This window comes from Cynocephalus volans, chromosome 15, assembly GCF_027409185.1.
Source record: "Cynocephalus volans isolate mCynVol1 chromosome 15, mCynVol1.pri, whole genome shotgun sequence".
NCBI lineage: Eukaryota > Metazoa > Chordata > Mammalia > Dermoptera > Cynocephalidae > Cynocephalus > Cynocephalus volans.
This window is the reverse complement of record NC_084474.1, coordinates 93,468,217-93,485,317: the sequence shown is the minus strand read 5'-3', so window position 1 is coordinate 93,485,317 and position 17,101 is coordinate 93,468,217. Positions and strand designations below refer to the sequence as shown.

Here is a 17,101-nt window from a genome sequence, read left to right as displayed (position 1 = left end):
TGGAAAGGCCTCCTCACGCAAGAGAAAAGCAGGTGCAGGGGCCAAAACAACTGTTCCCTAGTCACACGCTCTTGCACTCGTCTAGGTCACCACGCTGAGTATGCTGTCACACAAGGAAGCCGAAAATAAGAGAAGACTGTGAGCTCCCGGTGCAAGGATGCGGTGAGGGCTTCCTTACAGGACTCGGGCCACTCTGCTCCCTGCTACCAACTTGTCCACAGAATCAAGACATTAAGAAGGAGGCAGACCCACTCAAGTGACCAAAAAAGTCCCTTTTATGTAACATAACATAACATAACATAACAACATAACATAACATAACATAACATAACATAACATAACATAAAATAAAATAAAATAAAGAGTTAAATTCTCCAAGCTGTGACATAGTTTTAATATTATAAAATGTATGCAAAAAATTCTCCACAATATTTCAAAAAAGAAATGTGTCAACCAGCTACTCAATTAAAGATAAAAAATAAATACCACTTTACAGATGAAGAAACTGAGGAGAGAGATATTTTAGTAAATACTTTCCAAATTTCATCTTGATTTGAACCTCAGAAAAAGAATAGGTTTCACATGTAAAACAACCCAGAAAGTGACTCGGGTACAGTAAAAAAGATATATATATATATTTTTTTTCATTGTGCACACCCAATGAAGCCCAAGATTTGAAAAGCAAGTAACATCAGACTCACTAGTGGGCAGAGAAAAAGCGGGGTGAGCCCAGGGACGTGGGGTGTTCCTAATGTCTTCACTCTCCTCCAGCTGGCAGTCCATGCACAGCCAGAGGGAAGGGTGCTGAATGGGGGTGAGGGGACAAGGGGCCTCCTGCCTCCTTCCCGCCAGCACAGATCAGAGATGGCCTAGCCCAGATGTAATAGGAAACGGCGGCACAGTGTACACACAAAACAGTATTCAAAACACAAGGACGACCACTCACAACTGCTGTCCAAAACAGCCTCCAAGGGGACATTAGGTTCCAGTGGGCTCTAGAAAATCCTGCTGAGTTGGTCAGCTACTATAGCAAATGAAACCCTTGGCCTAAACTGACCTCTTGCATTTCTTCAAAACGATAAACATCCACTATCAGATGGCATTCCCTAGGACAGACAGTGAGCATTACACCAACTCAGACCCGAGAGCTCATTCGATGTGTCAGGAAGAGTCACAGCGAAAAGCCTGATCCAAACTAACTCAGCCCATCCAGACGAAAGCCTGAGATGCAGGAAGCAGATCTGGATTCGGCGAGCATGACTGACAAATGCTCAGACATCCCCTCATCGTCACTGCACAGCTACTGCTGAGCAGCCAAGTGCCAGGCGTGGTAGTAAGCCCCAGGCGTGGGGTGCAGAACGTGGCCCGGGTCCTCATGCAGCTCAGAGTCTGGTGGAGAAGACGCACATTAGACAAAAAAACACACACAGAGGCCTCAGTTACAGACTGTGCTGTGCTCTGCAGAAAAAGAACTGGGGACTGCAGAGATGGTAGGGCCGGGGGCTGTTCCAAAGAACCAACACCTGAGCATGGCTGGGAGCTGAGCAGGAGCTGGCCAAGGAACTGGAGGGAACGGCATCTCCGGGAACAGCATGGGCAAGAGCCCTGTGGCAGCACCTTCTGGCACCGGATGGGGCCCAGTGAAGCCGAGCCCATGAGCAGGTGGGTGAGTGGCACGAAATAGAGCTGGACAGGGAGACAGGGCCCAGGGACGCAGGGCTGAGTGAAGGCCCACGGTGAGAAGCCACTGTGGGGTATTAAATGGAAGGGTGGAGCCCAGTTTCTGCACTGTAATGATCTCTGCAGCCACGGTGCAGAGGGTGAACTGAAGGGCATGAATGGAAGTGGACAGACCAGTGGTCTCCAAGTCATGCCAGTGGGAGAAGCTGGTGGCCCAGGATGGGGTGGCACCAGGGAAACAAGCAAACTGGAAATAAGTTTAAGGGTGGGCCAAGCAGGTGCAACAGACTGAACATGAGGGTAGAGTCGAGCACGACCCTTGGGAAACTTTCTCGCTGGGGGCGACTGCAGTGGAGGACCCAAGTGGTAATTAAGCCAACAGCCCAAGAGACAGGACACAGCTGTGAGGCCATATGTTCCAAGGCAGGCACAGTAAGTCACAGCTGACCCCGAAGCTGTTCTGAACTCGGTCTAGCAGGTTCTCAGTGAATACTTGTTGAGTTTATAGAACAACAACAAAAACTTTGACAATTTCACTGCACATACAGTCAACAAGAAAATACAATTAACCATGTAATAAAGATGAAGGCTTTGCATAAAACAAGTATCCAATAAATGTTCCCTGCCAAAGTTTCTGGGAGCAGAGCCGAGGTAGACAGGCAGCCTGCTCTGTCTCTAGACTGCAATACATTGACAAGAGTTTCCACCCAGCAAACTGCCGGGTTTGGACTAATATTAAAAACACACATTTTAAGTTCATGATCGCATGTCTCCTGACAAGCAAAACTTATTTGTCAGTTGTTAATAATTTAAAAAATGTAGAGGACCAAGCTTTGTATGTATAATCTTCCAGAAGGGATTAATAAAGTAAAATTGACTCGACATTTACTAAACATCTCAAGATGTTTAATAGGTGTCTGTTAAAAAAAGGAAGCATCCTACGCACGGTTAAGTCGGTTTGGAAGATTCTGAGTCCAACAGGTTTCTTCACATAGCTTAGCAGCCTGACCATTATTCAACAAAAGGGGAATGTGGTCGGTCTCTCTCCAACTTTATTTAACCCTGAAACTCTTGTGTCATGAAATAGCCAAGAGTATCTCAGAATAAAACCCACTTTGGGAAATGTTTGTCTATCAAGTAAATAGCACCGTGGCACTTCTCAGAAAAATAAAAAATATAAGACCAGTTACTTTTCCTTAATCACACTGTATAGGAGGAAACATTAACAAATGACATACAATACCCAATATTCAAGACAAATAAAAGGGAAATTTGTAATTTAGGTAATTCTTAGACTAAAGGATTGGGGTTTCTATATATTTTCTGCATTGCAAGAAGTGAACTAACATGCTAACTACTAAAGGGGCCCTTGCCTATCACTAGCTTTGTTTAACTTGAGCCATTCAGCAAAACTCAAGCCTAAATATTTAACTTTTTACGTTTAGAAATAGTGTATAAAATGCTCTGTAAGGACCTTGAAGAGCATAATTTACACACAGCTAGAACTTAAACCGTTGAAAACATTAAACATCTTCAACATGTTACTTTTACTATTCACAAAGAAAAAACATAATATAATTCCAGATTTGATTTACCAAATGCAGCGGTCCAGGCGGTGGACTAGGTATCAAGGATAGTTTTGCGGCAAAATCTTTTATATGATTGTCAACTTCAAAATCTTTACAGAACTTCAGATGAGTCAATAAACTGAAATTAAAAAAACAAAAATCAAATCACAAAATAAAAATGAGAATCCAACTGTCATCCTTGGCATTTCTAATCAAGCTGAAATCTTCTTCAGGGTCCTAATCAGCAGTTTTAGGACTTTTCACCAAAACTGGGACAATCTAGGTGTTAGACTACAGGAGGGTGGCTACCCCGGGAGGAGGAGTGTGGGGAGCACAAAGGAAGTTGGGCTTTTTGCAGGGAGAGGCCTGGCCATGTTCTGTTTCTTGATCTGGGTGCTGGGTACATTTCAATTTGTGAAAAAAATCACCGGAATTTGTGTATTTTTCTGTGTGTGTGTTACACTTCAGTAAGGAATTTAAAAAAAAAAAAAACACCTAGAAGAAAGTGCTTGAGAAAGTTTGTTTCCAAAATGCATTCTGACTTTTTAAGTATAGGATTTAAAAATACGACAGATACATGGTTGTCTGGGGGCAGAGGGACCAGGAATTGACCATAAAGGGGTGTGAGGGAACTTTGGGAGTGAAAATGTTCTAAACCTTCATTGTGGCAGTGGTTACACAGATGTGTACATTTATCAAAACTCATCCAACTGTACGCTCGAAATGGGTGGGTTTTATTGTATTATGTCTGTTACGCCTCGGTAAAGTTCATTTTGGAACTTTTCATGTGATAGTATAGATTAAAGGATACACGTACATAAAATGGATAGATTCTAGAGAAACTATTTTCTAAAAACTATAAAAACAGCCTAATGTATGTTCTAATAGACAAACTCACCTGTTCCCCTATTTGCCTTATTTGTTCATTGGACAAATATTTTTGAGGATGTACGAGGTGCCAGGCCGTGGGCTGGCCCCTTGGTCAGAGACGGCAATGGTCTGACTGGAAAGGAGACTGGGCCGGTTGGGGAACCAGGGTGGAGGTCACCACTGAGCATGTGTCCAGAGGTGGCCACAGTACCAGGAGAGTGCCTGCCGGGGTCCCACCTGGTCAGGCAGCGACAGGCCACCCCAGACACCATCACCTTTCCTTCCTCTCATGATGCACTCGGACAGTCCCACCCACAGTGGCACAAGATGACCACAGCTCAAAGCACTTATATTTTTACTATAAGTAACAAATAATAATTTAATAATAATTTTCATGGAACCAATGTCAGGATTTGGAGATAATTCAAAATTCCTCCGTATTTGTATTTGTTGTAAAAATATAATAGCATTAAGGTAAAATTTTAAAAGAAAAAAATACTACCCATAATCTAATTCCCCAAACACAACTAAATATATTCTCTTCTAATTTTTGTCCACATGGGGGCATATCTTGCATATTATCATTCTAGCAGAACAGATTTTTTTTTTTTTTTTTTTTTTTTTTGTCTTTTTTCGTGACCGGCACTCAGCCAGTGAGTGCACCGGCCATTCCTATATAGGATCCGAACCCGCGGCGGGAGCGTCGCTGCGCTCCCAGCGCCGCACTCTCCCGAGTGCGCCACGGGGTCGGCCCAGAACAGATTTTTTAAAAACATAAATTCATGTTGACATGCTGCATTTTGAATTTCTGTCATTTGCTTCTCTCTAGCTATATTTTCTAGTTCTGAGCATGTAGCAAAGAGGCCTGAAAAAGAGAAAAACTCAAGAAGCATGAAAATGAACACTTTTTTCAACTTAAATATATGTTTGCTTTCATTGTTAGCAGGAAGATACTGGCTGCCAATCACACTATAAAAGGTCAAGTCTGAATAAACGCATAGAACGAAGACCAGGAAGGTGCAAAACATGACCTTTCCGCCTGTCTTCTCAGGGCCGACACCATCTGGCTCTCGCCTACCCCTTTCGTTTAATGAAGGGTGGAAATGACCTTCCCCTTTTTACGGAAGAGGGAATCGGAGAGATTCGTTAAAGAGCATTTACCCTCAAGTAATGAGTATCGGCTAATAAACACAGAGGTCCTAACTTATCATTGTCATGTCCTGGTTGCTGGCAGGCGTACGCTCCATCCACGTGCACGTGCCCAATTCCCTCGCTGATGGACTAGACCGAAGTGGGGCTTTGATCTACAAAGATATTTATGTCTATGGCAATAAAATGTAGGCTAGACTCAAACTGTGTCCAGATACCAGCTATACTTTTAAAAGTCAATCATTAAAGTGCTGGAATTTGAACTACGAACGTCCTTCATTCAAACAGTAAGACTCCTTCTCTCCCAACATGCTGAAGGGATCATCCCATTATAAAGAAGTAAGGTCTAAAATGACTGTCTTTTACAAGAAACCCATAAAAGAGCCGTCAACTCAGTGACTTGCCCAACAATCTTCTTCAGTATCACGACACAAAGGGGAACCTCCGTTAACTGCCTTTTCCTCAAAGTCTAGGACTGTAACTACGTGACGCTCAAAAGAAAACAGCTCCAGACGTGTGCCCACTGGGACTGGACTGCCTCTGACCTCGGGGCCGAAGCCTCCAACGTCACGATGACACCCTCTGATAACAGGATCCCCCAGCTTCTACACGGTGCGTTCCTGGCTTTTCAAAAATGCTTGACATCTCCAGGTGTTCCACTCAGTATCACAGTCTGACATTTACAGAGTCTACCCAAAAAAGGTAATTTGTTAAAATGTCAATAAAACTCCTCAGACAGCAGCCTCCCGATTTCCCCAGGTAGCTAGGAAAAGAGCTTTTCCTGATCTGTGTCTCTTTTTCAAATCCAAACAAAAATAAAACCCTCTCTATTAACTTTGCCTCCAGCAGGCTGGCTTCATCTTCCTTTTCACACCAGGAAAAGCAGACACAGCTTGGCTTTACAATACCGTTTCCACACATCGTCATTTACAGAAGAGGCGGGGGTGCCAGACCTGCCTCGTGCCCACCAATCACAATTTTACACGACGGCTTCACTGTCGCAGAGAACACAGCCCCAGTGGCTCACCAGGAGAGGCAGTCCTTGAGGGAGTTGTAATAGGGGAACCTGGAGACCACGCACACTGCAAAGGGCACGAAGACGCCAGCAGTGCTCACAGTTGGCCAGGACGACTCCCAGTGTGCTTTGCCATTGTAGAAACAGTACTCATCCTAGATAAAAAGCAAAACGACATCGTCACCCCCCAGCCTGGCAATTCCAGCATCCATTTCCAATAGTGTCAGCATTTCAATAGGGAAACAAGTCTGCAGATGCTGGATAGTCCTTGCTGCCAACAAGCCCGGCTGCATCCAGCCAGCAGCAGCCTTCCTATTCGATGCTTGCACCAGGTGGGGTGCTGCAGTTACAAAAGTGATAAGATGCAGCCCTGCCCTGGAGAAGTTAACAGCCTCGGCTGAGGAGGAAGGTACAATTAATACACAGGGAGATACGTGACAGACACAATGGGGCTCTTTCTTACAGAGGGAAACACAGTGGCCACAGCAGGAAGCAGCATTTGCACATGCCCAGGAGCCAGCAGGCATCACAGACAGCAGGACTGAGCAGAAGGAGTCTCAGCCTGTGAGGGAGGCAGGGGTCTCAGCCAGAGAAACAACCAGCCACAGCGTTCTAGAAGGCACAGCTTGCTGCAGGACTTCCAAGTGGCACAATATTTGGGGCTCACAAACTGGGCCCTAGGGGAGGGTTGTTTGTTTGGGGTTTTTTGTAGGGATGAAGGAGCATGATGATAGCTTCAGTTTGGGGATTTTTTGAATTTGAAGTACTTTCCAGGAAACAGTCAGCTACATCATTTGTCTATCCAGCAACATTTAATGGACGTCCACTGCTCTAGAGTCAAGTCCTGCTCAGTTCAAACCTGGTTGCTCTGTGACCTTAGGCAAGTCACTTAACCTCCCTGTGCCACCATCTCCTCATCTGTAAAATGGGGATGATACTAATAGTTCCCAACTTTGTCCCCTGTGGTAAGGATCCAGTGAATTACTACATGCAAAGCACTTAGGGTCATGCCTGGTGCTGAACCGCTACCACTTCTGTTACTGCAGCCCAGGAGGAGCTGGAGTTGCTGGGACACAACATAGCTCCTACCCTCAAATCACCGAGCATCTGGGGCAAGAGAGAGTTGAGTAAAGGAGAGGGTCAGGGTTAGAATAACAGATACAGCAACCACTGGATACGTGGTGAAGGAAGGGAGTAAGAACACCCCCAAAACTACACAGTCACTGGAGAGCAGGAGAGGGAGCCATGCACACCTCGGACAAGCGTCTCTCCTTATAACTGTTGTTTCACAGATGAACTCCCAAGTGCTTTTCTGAATGATCCAGCACTTGTGGATCCCTCCCTGCCTGGAACACTGGCTAGGTGTGGGGGCAGGAGATCCACCTTCCTCTCGTGCCCCCTCATCACCCAGGAAGGCAGGCCAGGCAGCGCTGGCCCAACACTCCCCAGGTTGGCCATAGTCAGGGGTGGCCCGTAACCTCTGCATGCACCACTTGACAAATGACCTCCCGGTTGTGATCTGGGCACCTCACATAAGAGGATCTATTCCAGAAATACAAAGCTGTGCAAGGACATTTGGGCCTGTCTGTGCTACCCCATGAGAAGACAGGGACAGAACCCATTTGATTCTGTCTTATGCCTCCCAACACTCAGGTAAGGTTCAAGTATGAGGTAAGCATAATCCTACCAAGAAAGAGAAAGACGACTCCAGTCTCTGAGGGCAGAATCCAGGGAAGCCTCTTCCTTCTACTGCAGGGAGGAGCTCACTGGCTTCCCGTGAGAAGGCTCCAGGACACCACAACAAAGGCCAACAGCTCACTCTGCTTCTGGAAACCCTCTGGAAGCCTGAGGCTGATCACGCTGTACCTGCAGGTACACTGTTTCCCTACAAGCTCCTCAAAGGCCAGCTGCTTCACACACAGCGGCTGTGTCCAGACAACACTCCCAAAATGTGTGATGAATGAAACGTGCCAGCAAAATCTAAATCCAAGTACCTTGCACAGCAAACAGAAGGTGGGAGCAACCCGCATGTCCATCGATGGGTAAATGGATAAATAAGACTTGGCCCACCCAAACACTGGAATATTATGCAGCCATAAGAGGGAATGAAGTTCTCACACATGCCACAAGGAGGATGAGCCTCCAAAACATCATGCTCAGTGAAAGAAGCCAGACACACAAGGCCACCTAGTGTGTGACTCCATTCATATGAAAGACCCAGAGTAGCCAAGCCTGCAGAGGCAGAACGCGGATTAGCGATTGCCAGGGGCTCAGGGAGGGAGGTGGGAGTGAAGGCTTAATGGGTACAGGTTTGGGGGGTGATAAAATGCTCTGGAACTAGACAGCGGTGGTGGTTACACACACTGTGATGTACTTCATGTCACTGAATTGCACACTTTAAAGTGGCTACAGTGGTGAATGTTATGTGTATTTTACCCCAATAAAAAAACATCTATATGCAATTTCAGAGGGAAGTACCGAGGATCACCTACGTGCAGGGGTCGATAGTACTGGGCCACCACGCCATAGGTTCTGTTCCCGCAGACGTCGGTCAGCACCAGGAAATGGACATAGTCCTCCCTTGGTTCAGAGGCCACGCACACGCCCCCTGCAGGCAGAAAAGGAAAGAAGAGTCTCATTCCAGCCACGTGGCATCCGTGTTAAGGAAGGCCTGGGCTATCCACAAACCAATTTTTTCGACAGCCTACAGAGCACGCCCATCTCCAAAGATCAACTTTGACATCCAAGATGTGTTCATCCTTCAAATCATGTTCCTGGCCGCTGGACCTCCCTGAGCCCCTCTCCCAGGCTGCAATTTCTTTACAATCCCTTTGTGTTCTGAAGAATGCAGGGGATGACCGTGTGGACAGCGCAGACACTCAGAGCCTCAGGCAAACATTCAGAGCACGCCTGGAGGTGGCGGGGTGCCTCCTGAGCACAGCTGCCTGCCCCGCATCTGTCCCCACGTATAATCCCTGTGGCCAGGAAACAGCACCAAGTCGTCCCTGGGAACTACGAGATAGTCCAAGGACTTGGACATCAGCCATTTTAACATTTCTTAGGATCAGCGAGAAAATGAAGCCCGGACACACATGCTTGCTGGTTAACTGCAACTGGCAAGCTTCGGGATTACACTGAGCTTCTTGTTCCAGAGAAACAGAAAACAGGGGCGGGGGAGGCCCAGGCACATGCTAGGGGTGGACCCTCTGCAGACCAACTGGGTGTATTTTTAACCCATCTGCCAACTGCTTTAAGACTTCGTTCTAAGTCAAAGTGAAAACACCGTAACAATCGGTGCTACCTAGCTACGTAAACAGTCTCTTTTCTCAGACTCAGTTTCCCAAAAAACCGGAGACAGCCCTAAATGATTTAAACTTCCTTTTAGCTTTAAAATTCCCAAGACTAAGAAAACTAAATCCCATGATCTGACACGAGATGGTGAGGGGGCTCGCTCCACTTTCCTTAGTGCATGGATTTCTGGAAACAGACCCCCCGTACGGCCAACAAGCGCCAGGCCACCAGGGTCTTCCTACTGCGTGCACCGTACCCGGGAAGCACAGCTGTGGCAGCGCGAGGAGGTCCACGCCGCCTGGGATGCTCACGTCTTCAGGCTCTGGCGCTCGGGGGTCCCCCACGAGGCCCTTCCATGGCTCGGTTTTGGGTTTCTCTCTCTTCTTTCTGAAGGAGCGTCTTCTGGTTTTACCTAGGGTAGCACAGTTCGCACTGGCCACCTGACTGTCCTCTTTACTGATAAAAGGAGGTACGAAAACGGACAAAACCTCTGGATCAAGAGAAGAAGGATTTTTGACTCCTTTTTTCTGGGCAACCTAAAAAAAGCAAAAATAAGAGTTACTGCAATAGTGCCAGCCTTGCTCTAGGATGTCCTTTCTGTCTAAGCATTCAGTATTTTTTTGGACCGGTAAGGGGATCGCAACCCTCGGCACAGTGTGATCTGCACCACGTTCAGCCAGTGAGCTAACCGGCCATCCCCATATAGGATCTGAACCCGCAGCGTTGGCACTACCAGCGCTGCACTCTCCCCGGTGAGACATGGAGCCAGCCCAGCATTCAGTATTTCTGTCTGACCTCCACACCCACAAACGCAAGCGGTTTTAAAGGTGTCGGTTTTAAAGCTGTGGTTTAAAGGTGTCGGCATGAGTGGCTTTTCCTACCCAAGGCTCAGGACAGTAAGGGCTGCCTCGGAAGTTTCACTTGAGCAAACTCTGTAATTCTTGGGGCCTGGCTCTTCAGCCGCAGAACATGCACAGCAACAGCCCGCCTCTGGCAGCATGAAGGGCCGCAGTCTGGAGCCAGGCGCTGTGATCAGCAGACCCGGGTTCAAGTCCTGGCCCTGTCTTAGCTACCGGCAGCCCTACCTCGCCCCCTGAGCTTCCCTCTCCAGGGGTGAGTCCAGGGAATGAGGGGGACAATGTAGATCGAGGGCTCAGCCCAGTCGGGAGGTGCCCTCACGGGTGGGAGGGCAGACAGGCGAAGGACGCTGCATGTTGTCAAACCCTGTACAAACACGTTTTTACCAATGCTGTGCCTATCACGCCAGCTGGGCCACCACTCACGGGATTTCTAGTCCCCGCTCAGCTGGGAAGATGGCAGAGCTGCAAGAGAGCACACAGGCAGGTACAGAGAGAAGAGGCACAGCCTTCCTTGACTGGCCAAATGGTTCTTTGGAATCAATAAGAGGGGGGCGTGTAGCCTGGATTCTTCTGAACCTTAACTCGGTACAAGATTTTTTTTTTTACCTTTTCTCTTTCCATTCTTCCTCTAAATGAAACAAAGAACATGGGCTGTAGTGTCCGACTCTCCTGTCCCTCACTGTGGTGCCTAGGACAGCGCTTTCTGCAGAGTTAGGAGGAGACAAAGGCCGCTGCCAGGCCGACTGCGGGGCTTTCTGGACAAAGCGCAGTCCAGGGGAGGAAGAGTGGCCGGAGTCCCGCTCAACAGCAAAGGCCGAGGCGGGAGACTCAGGTGTTCAAGATCTGGGAAGACAGGAGGTGGCCGGCGTGGGGGTGGGTAATCGAGGGTCTTTGAGGGACCTTAGAAAGGGCATTAGGAGGGACAGCACTGTCACCAGAAGAAATGGTAGCAGAAAAGAAATAGCCAACACCCAGCATTTCAGTTAGAACCAGCACTACCGAAAGCAGAGCTCTTGCACATGAAGGATTTATATGACGGCACATTTTTCGTCACTCTAAACTCAATATGATTATTTGCACGCTATATCATTCAGATTCGGTCATCAACTTCTTTATACTTGGAAAAAGAAATTTAATAGCAGTAGGAACCAAGACGAAACATGCGAAAAAATCCATATTATTGTATGTATTAAATATCCATATATTGTATGTACGTATTAAAAACCTCTTGTGTACCATGCACAAAAGGAGTCCATTTCCTCAGTTATATGAAACCTTCTCTAAAAGTATCTCATCAAACTCTGACAGTTCTGATTTAATTAACTCTGAAAACATACCCATCTCTCCTCATGGAAAAAGTTACATCCATAAAGACTGAGAGACACATCACCACACTTGGAAATAAACTCTTGAGATAAGATAAGTTACAGCCACAGGAGCAAATGAGTTAGCTCTAGGCAACACATTTTCCTGAAACTTCCCTACCTTCCCCCTCCCTGCTCTTTCCTGTCTGCCCTGAGCGTTCCTCTCACTCCTGCCCACAGGCTGCGACTCCCAGGCCTGAGTCCTCGGCCCAGTCTTCAGCTTCCTGGGGTCATCTTGTCACGCACATAGTCCCATCCACAGCTCACATGGGACAGCTCCCAGAGTCCCACACCCAGCACAGGCCCTTTTCCAGTCCCAGACCCTTCCCAGCTGCCTCCTGACACTGTGGGTGCAGCATCTCAGGGGTCCCTTAAGCTTACACTTTTAAAAATCAAGTTCCTATAAGTTTCAGAAAAACCTCATCTCCCACTTACATCCTCCTCTGCAACAAAGAAGGTGCCGTTCGGGTCATTGGAGCTCCACTGCCCCTGGAGCATCGCCTCCTGGAGCATCCCCTTCCAGGACCCACAGTCCCTGGAGCATCGCCTCCTGGAGCGTCTCCTTCCAGGACCCACTGCCCCTGGAGTGTCGCCTCCTGGAGCGTCTCCTTCCAGGACCCACCACCCCCGGCTCGTCGCCTCCTGTAGCATCACTGCCCTACACAGTGGTACTATATCTATATCACCTTCCACATTGTGGGTGTGGGGTAAGGTGGAGATTGTATGGTATGGTAATGTGTCACTTAACGACAGGGATACATTCTGAGAAATGCGGCATCAGGCAATTTCGTCATTGTGTGACCATCACAGAGTGTACACACATAGACGTAGACAGTACAGCCTACTACACGCCTGTGCTGTATGGTTTTGTTCCTAGGCTACAAAGCTGTATAGCATGCTCCTCTACTGAATACTGGGGGCAGCTGTAACACAATGTTACACAGCTGTAACAAATGAATTTGTGTATCTAAACATATCTAAACATAGAAAAGGTACAGTAAAAATACAGTATAAAACATTGAAAATTGGTACATCTGTGTAGGGCACTTACCATGAATGGAGCTCATGGGACTGGAAGTTGCTCTGGGTGAGTCAGTGAGTAAGTGGTGAGTGTGACATGACTGTACACTACTGTAGACTTTGTAAACATGGTACATTGTATACTTAGGCTACACTACATTTATAAAAAAACATTAATTGCACTATGACATTACAAAGGCTACGACATCACTGGGCAATAGGAATTTTTCAGCTCCATGATAATCTCATAGGACCACTGCCCTATATGTGATCTGTCGTTGACCAAACATCGTTATGTGGTACATGACTGTGTTCCTCTCTGTCCCTGTATTTAGCACAGAAGACAACTCTTAGGTGATGTGTTTCTCCATTCATCCTCCTGGCACTTGGTGATGTCTTAGAGGTACACTCAGTCTGGACTGACTGTTGGTCATCATACTAAAGCCAACACTCTTTCATTCCCTCTATTTAACTGTAGTCATTTAAAATGATGCACCCAGAATCCAACAAACTTGGCAGTTCATTACACATCTGTTTTTTCTCAAAACGGAAATCCCTGTTGTCTTTTCTGATTGGATAAGCAATACAGTCTCATTTAAAAAAATATATATATATATATATAGAGAGAGAGAGAGAGAGAGAGAAATAATAAAGGAAATAACAGGAAAGTAGCTCTGTGACTCACAGGTAACACACTTGCACAGCACAGGATACCTCCATGCGTTTTTTATGCATATGTAAACTTATCATTTTCTTCATAAATGCATCAACCTATTTAAACAGTTCCATTATCTGTTTTAATTATACAATGTGGCTGACTTCCCTGTTCACAGCTGTGTGGTATTACACAGTGTGACAACAGTACCACATCACATGACAATTCAATAACACATTTACCCAGTCCCCTTCTGAGAGACATTCGTGTTGCTCTCAAGTCTTCATCATTCTGTACAAAGCAACAAGGGCTAGTTTCACCAATGCATATTTGCACATGTCCAATTTTTCCACTAGAATAAATTCCTGAAAATGGAAGTCCTGGATCAAGAGTGTTTGTTCATACATTACTTTCTGATACATGCTGCGCCCCTTGCCACCAGGCTAAGACAAGCTCCACTCCCCCACACTCCACCGACACTGACTCTTGTCCCCTCTGCCAGTCTCAGCTGGGAGCTAACAGGTGTTTCCTGCTCTTCTGTCCCAGACACTGATTTATTAAACCCCTACCCAATAACCATCATTTTCATTTTTTAAAAAAAGCTAATTAAAAATTAAAAACCACAACACCCTAATTCAGACTTATTTATATCACAGACTTATTTCTCAGATTCTATAGCAGCATTAATCTTCCTTATAGGATTGGCTGTTTTTAAAGAAATAAAATAAAAACTAATAGATTTTTTTTAATGCTATAGAACTGTGCTGTCCAACACAATTGCCAGTAGCCACATGTAGCTATTGAAATTTAAGTGAATAAAAATTAAATGAAATTTAAAATCCAGTTCCTCAGCCGCACTAGTCCCACTTCAAGCACTCAGTAGCCATGTGTGTCTGGTGGCTACTGTACTGGGTGGCACAGATAAAGAACACTGACCGCCATCACCCAGGAAGTTCCATTGGACAGTACTGTTCTAGAAACCGAAAGCCAGGATGCTGTCCACTAAAAACCATAAAAATGTACCTTCGCACACAAGACGTATGCTGGTGATCTACACTATGGAAGGGACTCTGGGCACTTTCCACCAGTCTGTGATGGATTTATGATGGATCTCTTTACACCCTATGTCTAGTCTCTATAGCAACCAATGACCAGGGGATGGCTCTACAGTAAAGGGGTAGAAGGAAATGTAACTAATCACAGTAACTCCTGTGGGGATTGATGCGTATTCTTGAATTCTCTGTCACCATTTCCAACAAAACAAACACTACCCCCGTCTAAGAAATAAAAAGTTAGGCACTACACTACCTTCACATGAAGTTAGATATTTCTCATACCTCTGGGCTTGTTTTCATGTGTCACCAAATAGGAATGCCTGAACCAGAGAAATGGTGATTAGAAAAAAAAATTAAAAATTATTTTTAAAGGGCTTTGACATTCAAAATAGAACTGCTACAAAAATAAAACTAACTAAATAAAATCCTATGTTTAGTTAATTGTAATATTAATGTTGACTTTAAAAGCAGGATCACTCCAGGAAGTTTAATCCATCTCCTAACACACTTGTTCTTCCTAATCCTTCACTATATTTCTCTCCAACCCTTGCTAAGCCCCTAAGAATAAAGTAGAAGCTAAAATGTAGAGGAGCAAATGGTCCACGCTCTCAGTTGACCTAAGAAAATGTTACAGCCTGGGTAGGTCAGGGAAGTACCACTGTAAATACTCCAGTTGATTCATCCTGCTCTCAAAAGACATGTCTCACACTGAGCAACAAAGGATATGTTGTAATCGCCTGAGACGCAAAGAGGTCCAACTGCTGAGAAGACCACAACCGAAACCAGGTCATTTCCTACAAGAAGAAAAAGCAGGCAATGCCATTCGGCAAATTTGAGGACAACTCAAATCAATCGATGAGGGTCAGAGGAGAGATCCGAAGGGGACACAGTGACATCACAGGGGTGGAGGAGTAAGAGAGGAGGGAGAGTAGTGCAGAAATCATTTCCATGCCGAGCAACCGTGGCACTCAAGTCAAAAGTGGCTGCGTACAGAGACATTAACAGACATTACTGGGTGGATTTCAGCAATATTCAGCTTTTCTTGGTAAGAACCATTCAGCCCTTCATTCTGCATTTTCCCTGGATAGCCAGGCACCATTTACATACTCCAATGCCTTTCTCTGCCCTTCAGTGTTGTCACCTGGAAATAGATGAAAGCATTGTCCAGATAACTGGGCAGGAGAGCCGAGAAATCTCTAGGGAAAATGACTTGGACACAGTGTCAGGGACAAGCTGGGCCAAGAAAACAGAGGGCCACAGACGGATTCAAAAGAAAGCCAGCGTTCCAGAATTAGGACAAAGTGAGAACGCAGGATCGACACAAGAAGGACAATTTCCAGAACTGCTACTTTCCCAGAGGAAGGGATATGAATTTGTCACTTTGGCGGCTGGGGTGCTTAGAAAAGGGAGGGGGAGGGGCTTTCCTGCAAGTGAGGAAAACAGCTCGGCTTCCCCGCAAAACGAGTGAATGCAGAAAATCTAAAACTTATGTCTCATTACTCTGTGCCTCGTTCAGGACCCACTGCTCAGCGGACAATCAATCTGCGTGCAGGGGATGAAATCACAGAGGGGCGGGGCTGACCGGCGAGGCCTCGGCCCACCAGGCCGCGGGCTCCGGGAGGTGCCGCGCGGCGGTCGCTCAGCCTAGGGTGGGGCGTCCTCAAGGGGAGCCAGAGAGGCAAAGGCCTCGCAGAAACCCTCCGACGGACGCCAGCGCTTTTGCATACGAGAATCACTAGGTACAAACTCAGCTGGCCCCGCCCCGAGGGACCCCCACAGAGAGGGAGGGACGGAGCCCCCACTCCGCACCGCTGGGTGAACCGCTGCTGTTCTCGGCACCCGCAAGCTGACGGTACCTGCTCTGACCTGGGGCGCACTGTCCCGCACCCAGCAGGCGCGCGGGGTCCCCGCCGGGAGGCGTCGTGGCACGGCGGGGGGTGCGCGGGACACAGCTGTCGGGAAGCCCGCGCCAGCCCCGGCCGGGCACCGGGGCGCCCACTCGGGATGCGCCCGGGACCTGGCCCCGCTCTCCGGCCGTCGCTCCGCCTCAGTTTCCCCGCCCGCCCCTTACCTGCTCGAGGTCGCGGAGGCTGTCCCGGGAGGCGCCCAGCAGCGCGCACAGCTCCAGCAACCCAGAGGGCAGCGACAGGTGCTGCGGCGCGCCCTCCGCCATGGCTGCTCCGCGGCCCGCTGGGTGCACCGCGCTCGGGAGCCTCTGGCCGCCCGGCCCCGAGCCGCGCCTCGGCCCCGCCTGCGCCCGCCGAGCCCGCGGCGCTGCCTCCGACAGCGACAGCCCGGCGCGCAGTCCGCCGGACGGGGCCTGGGGCGGAGCCTAGCGGAGGCACGGCCTGAGCGTGGCGGAGCGGGGACGTGGGCGGGGCCTAGCAGAGGCGCGGTCTGAGCGTGGCGGGGGCGGGGCTTAGAGGAGGGGCGGCCTTAGAACAGCGGGGGCAGGGCCTGCATGGGCGGGGTCTAGCAGAGGCGCGGCCTGAGAACAGCGGGGGCGGGGCCTGCGGGGCCTGCATGGGCGGGGTCTAGCAGAGGCGCGGCCTGAGAACAGCGGGGGCGGGGCCT

General features: G+C 47.9%; 1 protein-coding gene across 2 annotated transcripts in view; it reads right to left on the bottom strand.

The window, feature by feature from the left end:
- The window catches only part of DENND3 (DENN domain containing 3), a 60,926-nt gene extending 44,187 nt beyond the window's left edge, over window positions 1–16,739 (bottom strand). For both annotated transcript variants that reach the window (XM_063079903.1, XM_063079904.1), the window contains exons 1-5: window positions 16,599–16,739; window positions 9,830–10,109; window positions 8,775–8,890; window positions 6,295–6,437; window positions 3,276–3,387 (exon numbers count right to left, since the gene is read on the bottom strand). In XM_063079903.1, coding sequence (XP_062935973.1) covers window positions 3,276–3,387; window positions 6,295–6,437; window positions 8,775–8,890; window positions 9,830–10,109; window positions 16,599–16,700 — 753 coding nt within the window. In that variant the 5' untranslated portion in view covers window positions 16,701–16,739. The remainder of the gene's footprint in view (window positions 1–3,275; window positions 3,388–6,294; window positions 6,438–8,774; window positions 8,891–9,829; window positions 10,110–16,598) is intronic.
- Between the last annotated feature and the right edge of the window lie 362 nt (window positions 16,740–17,101).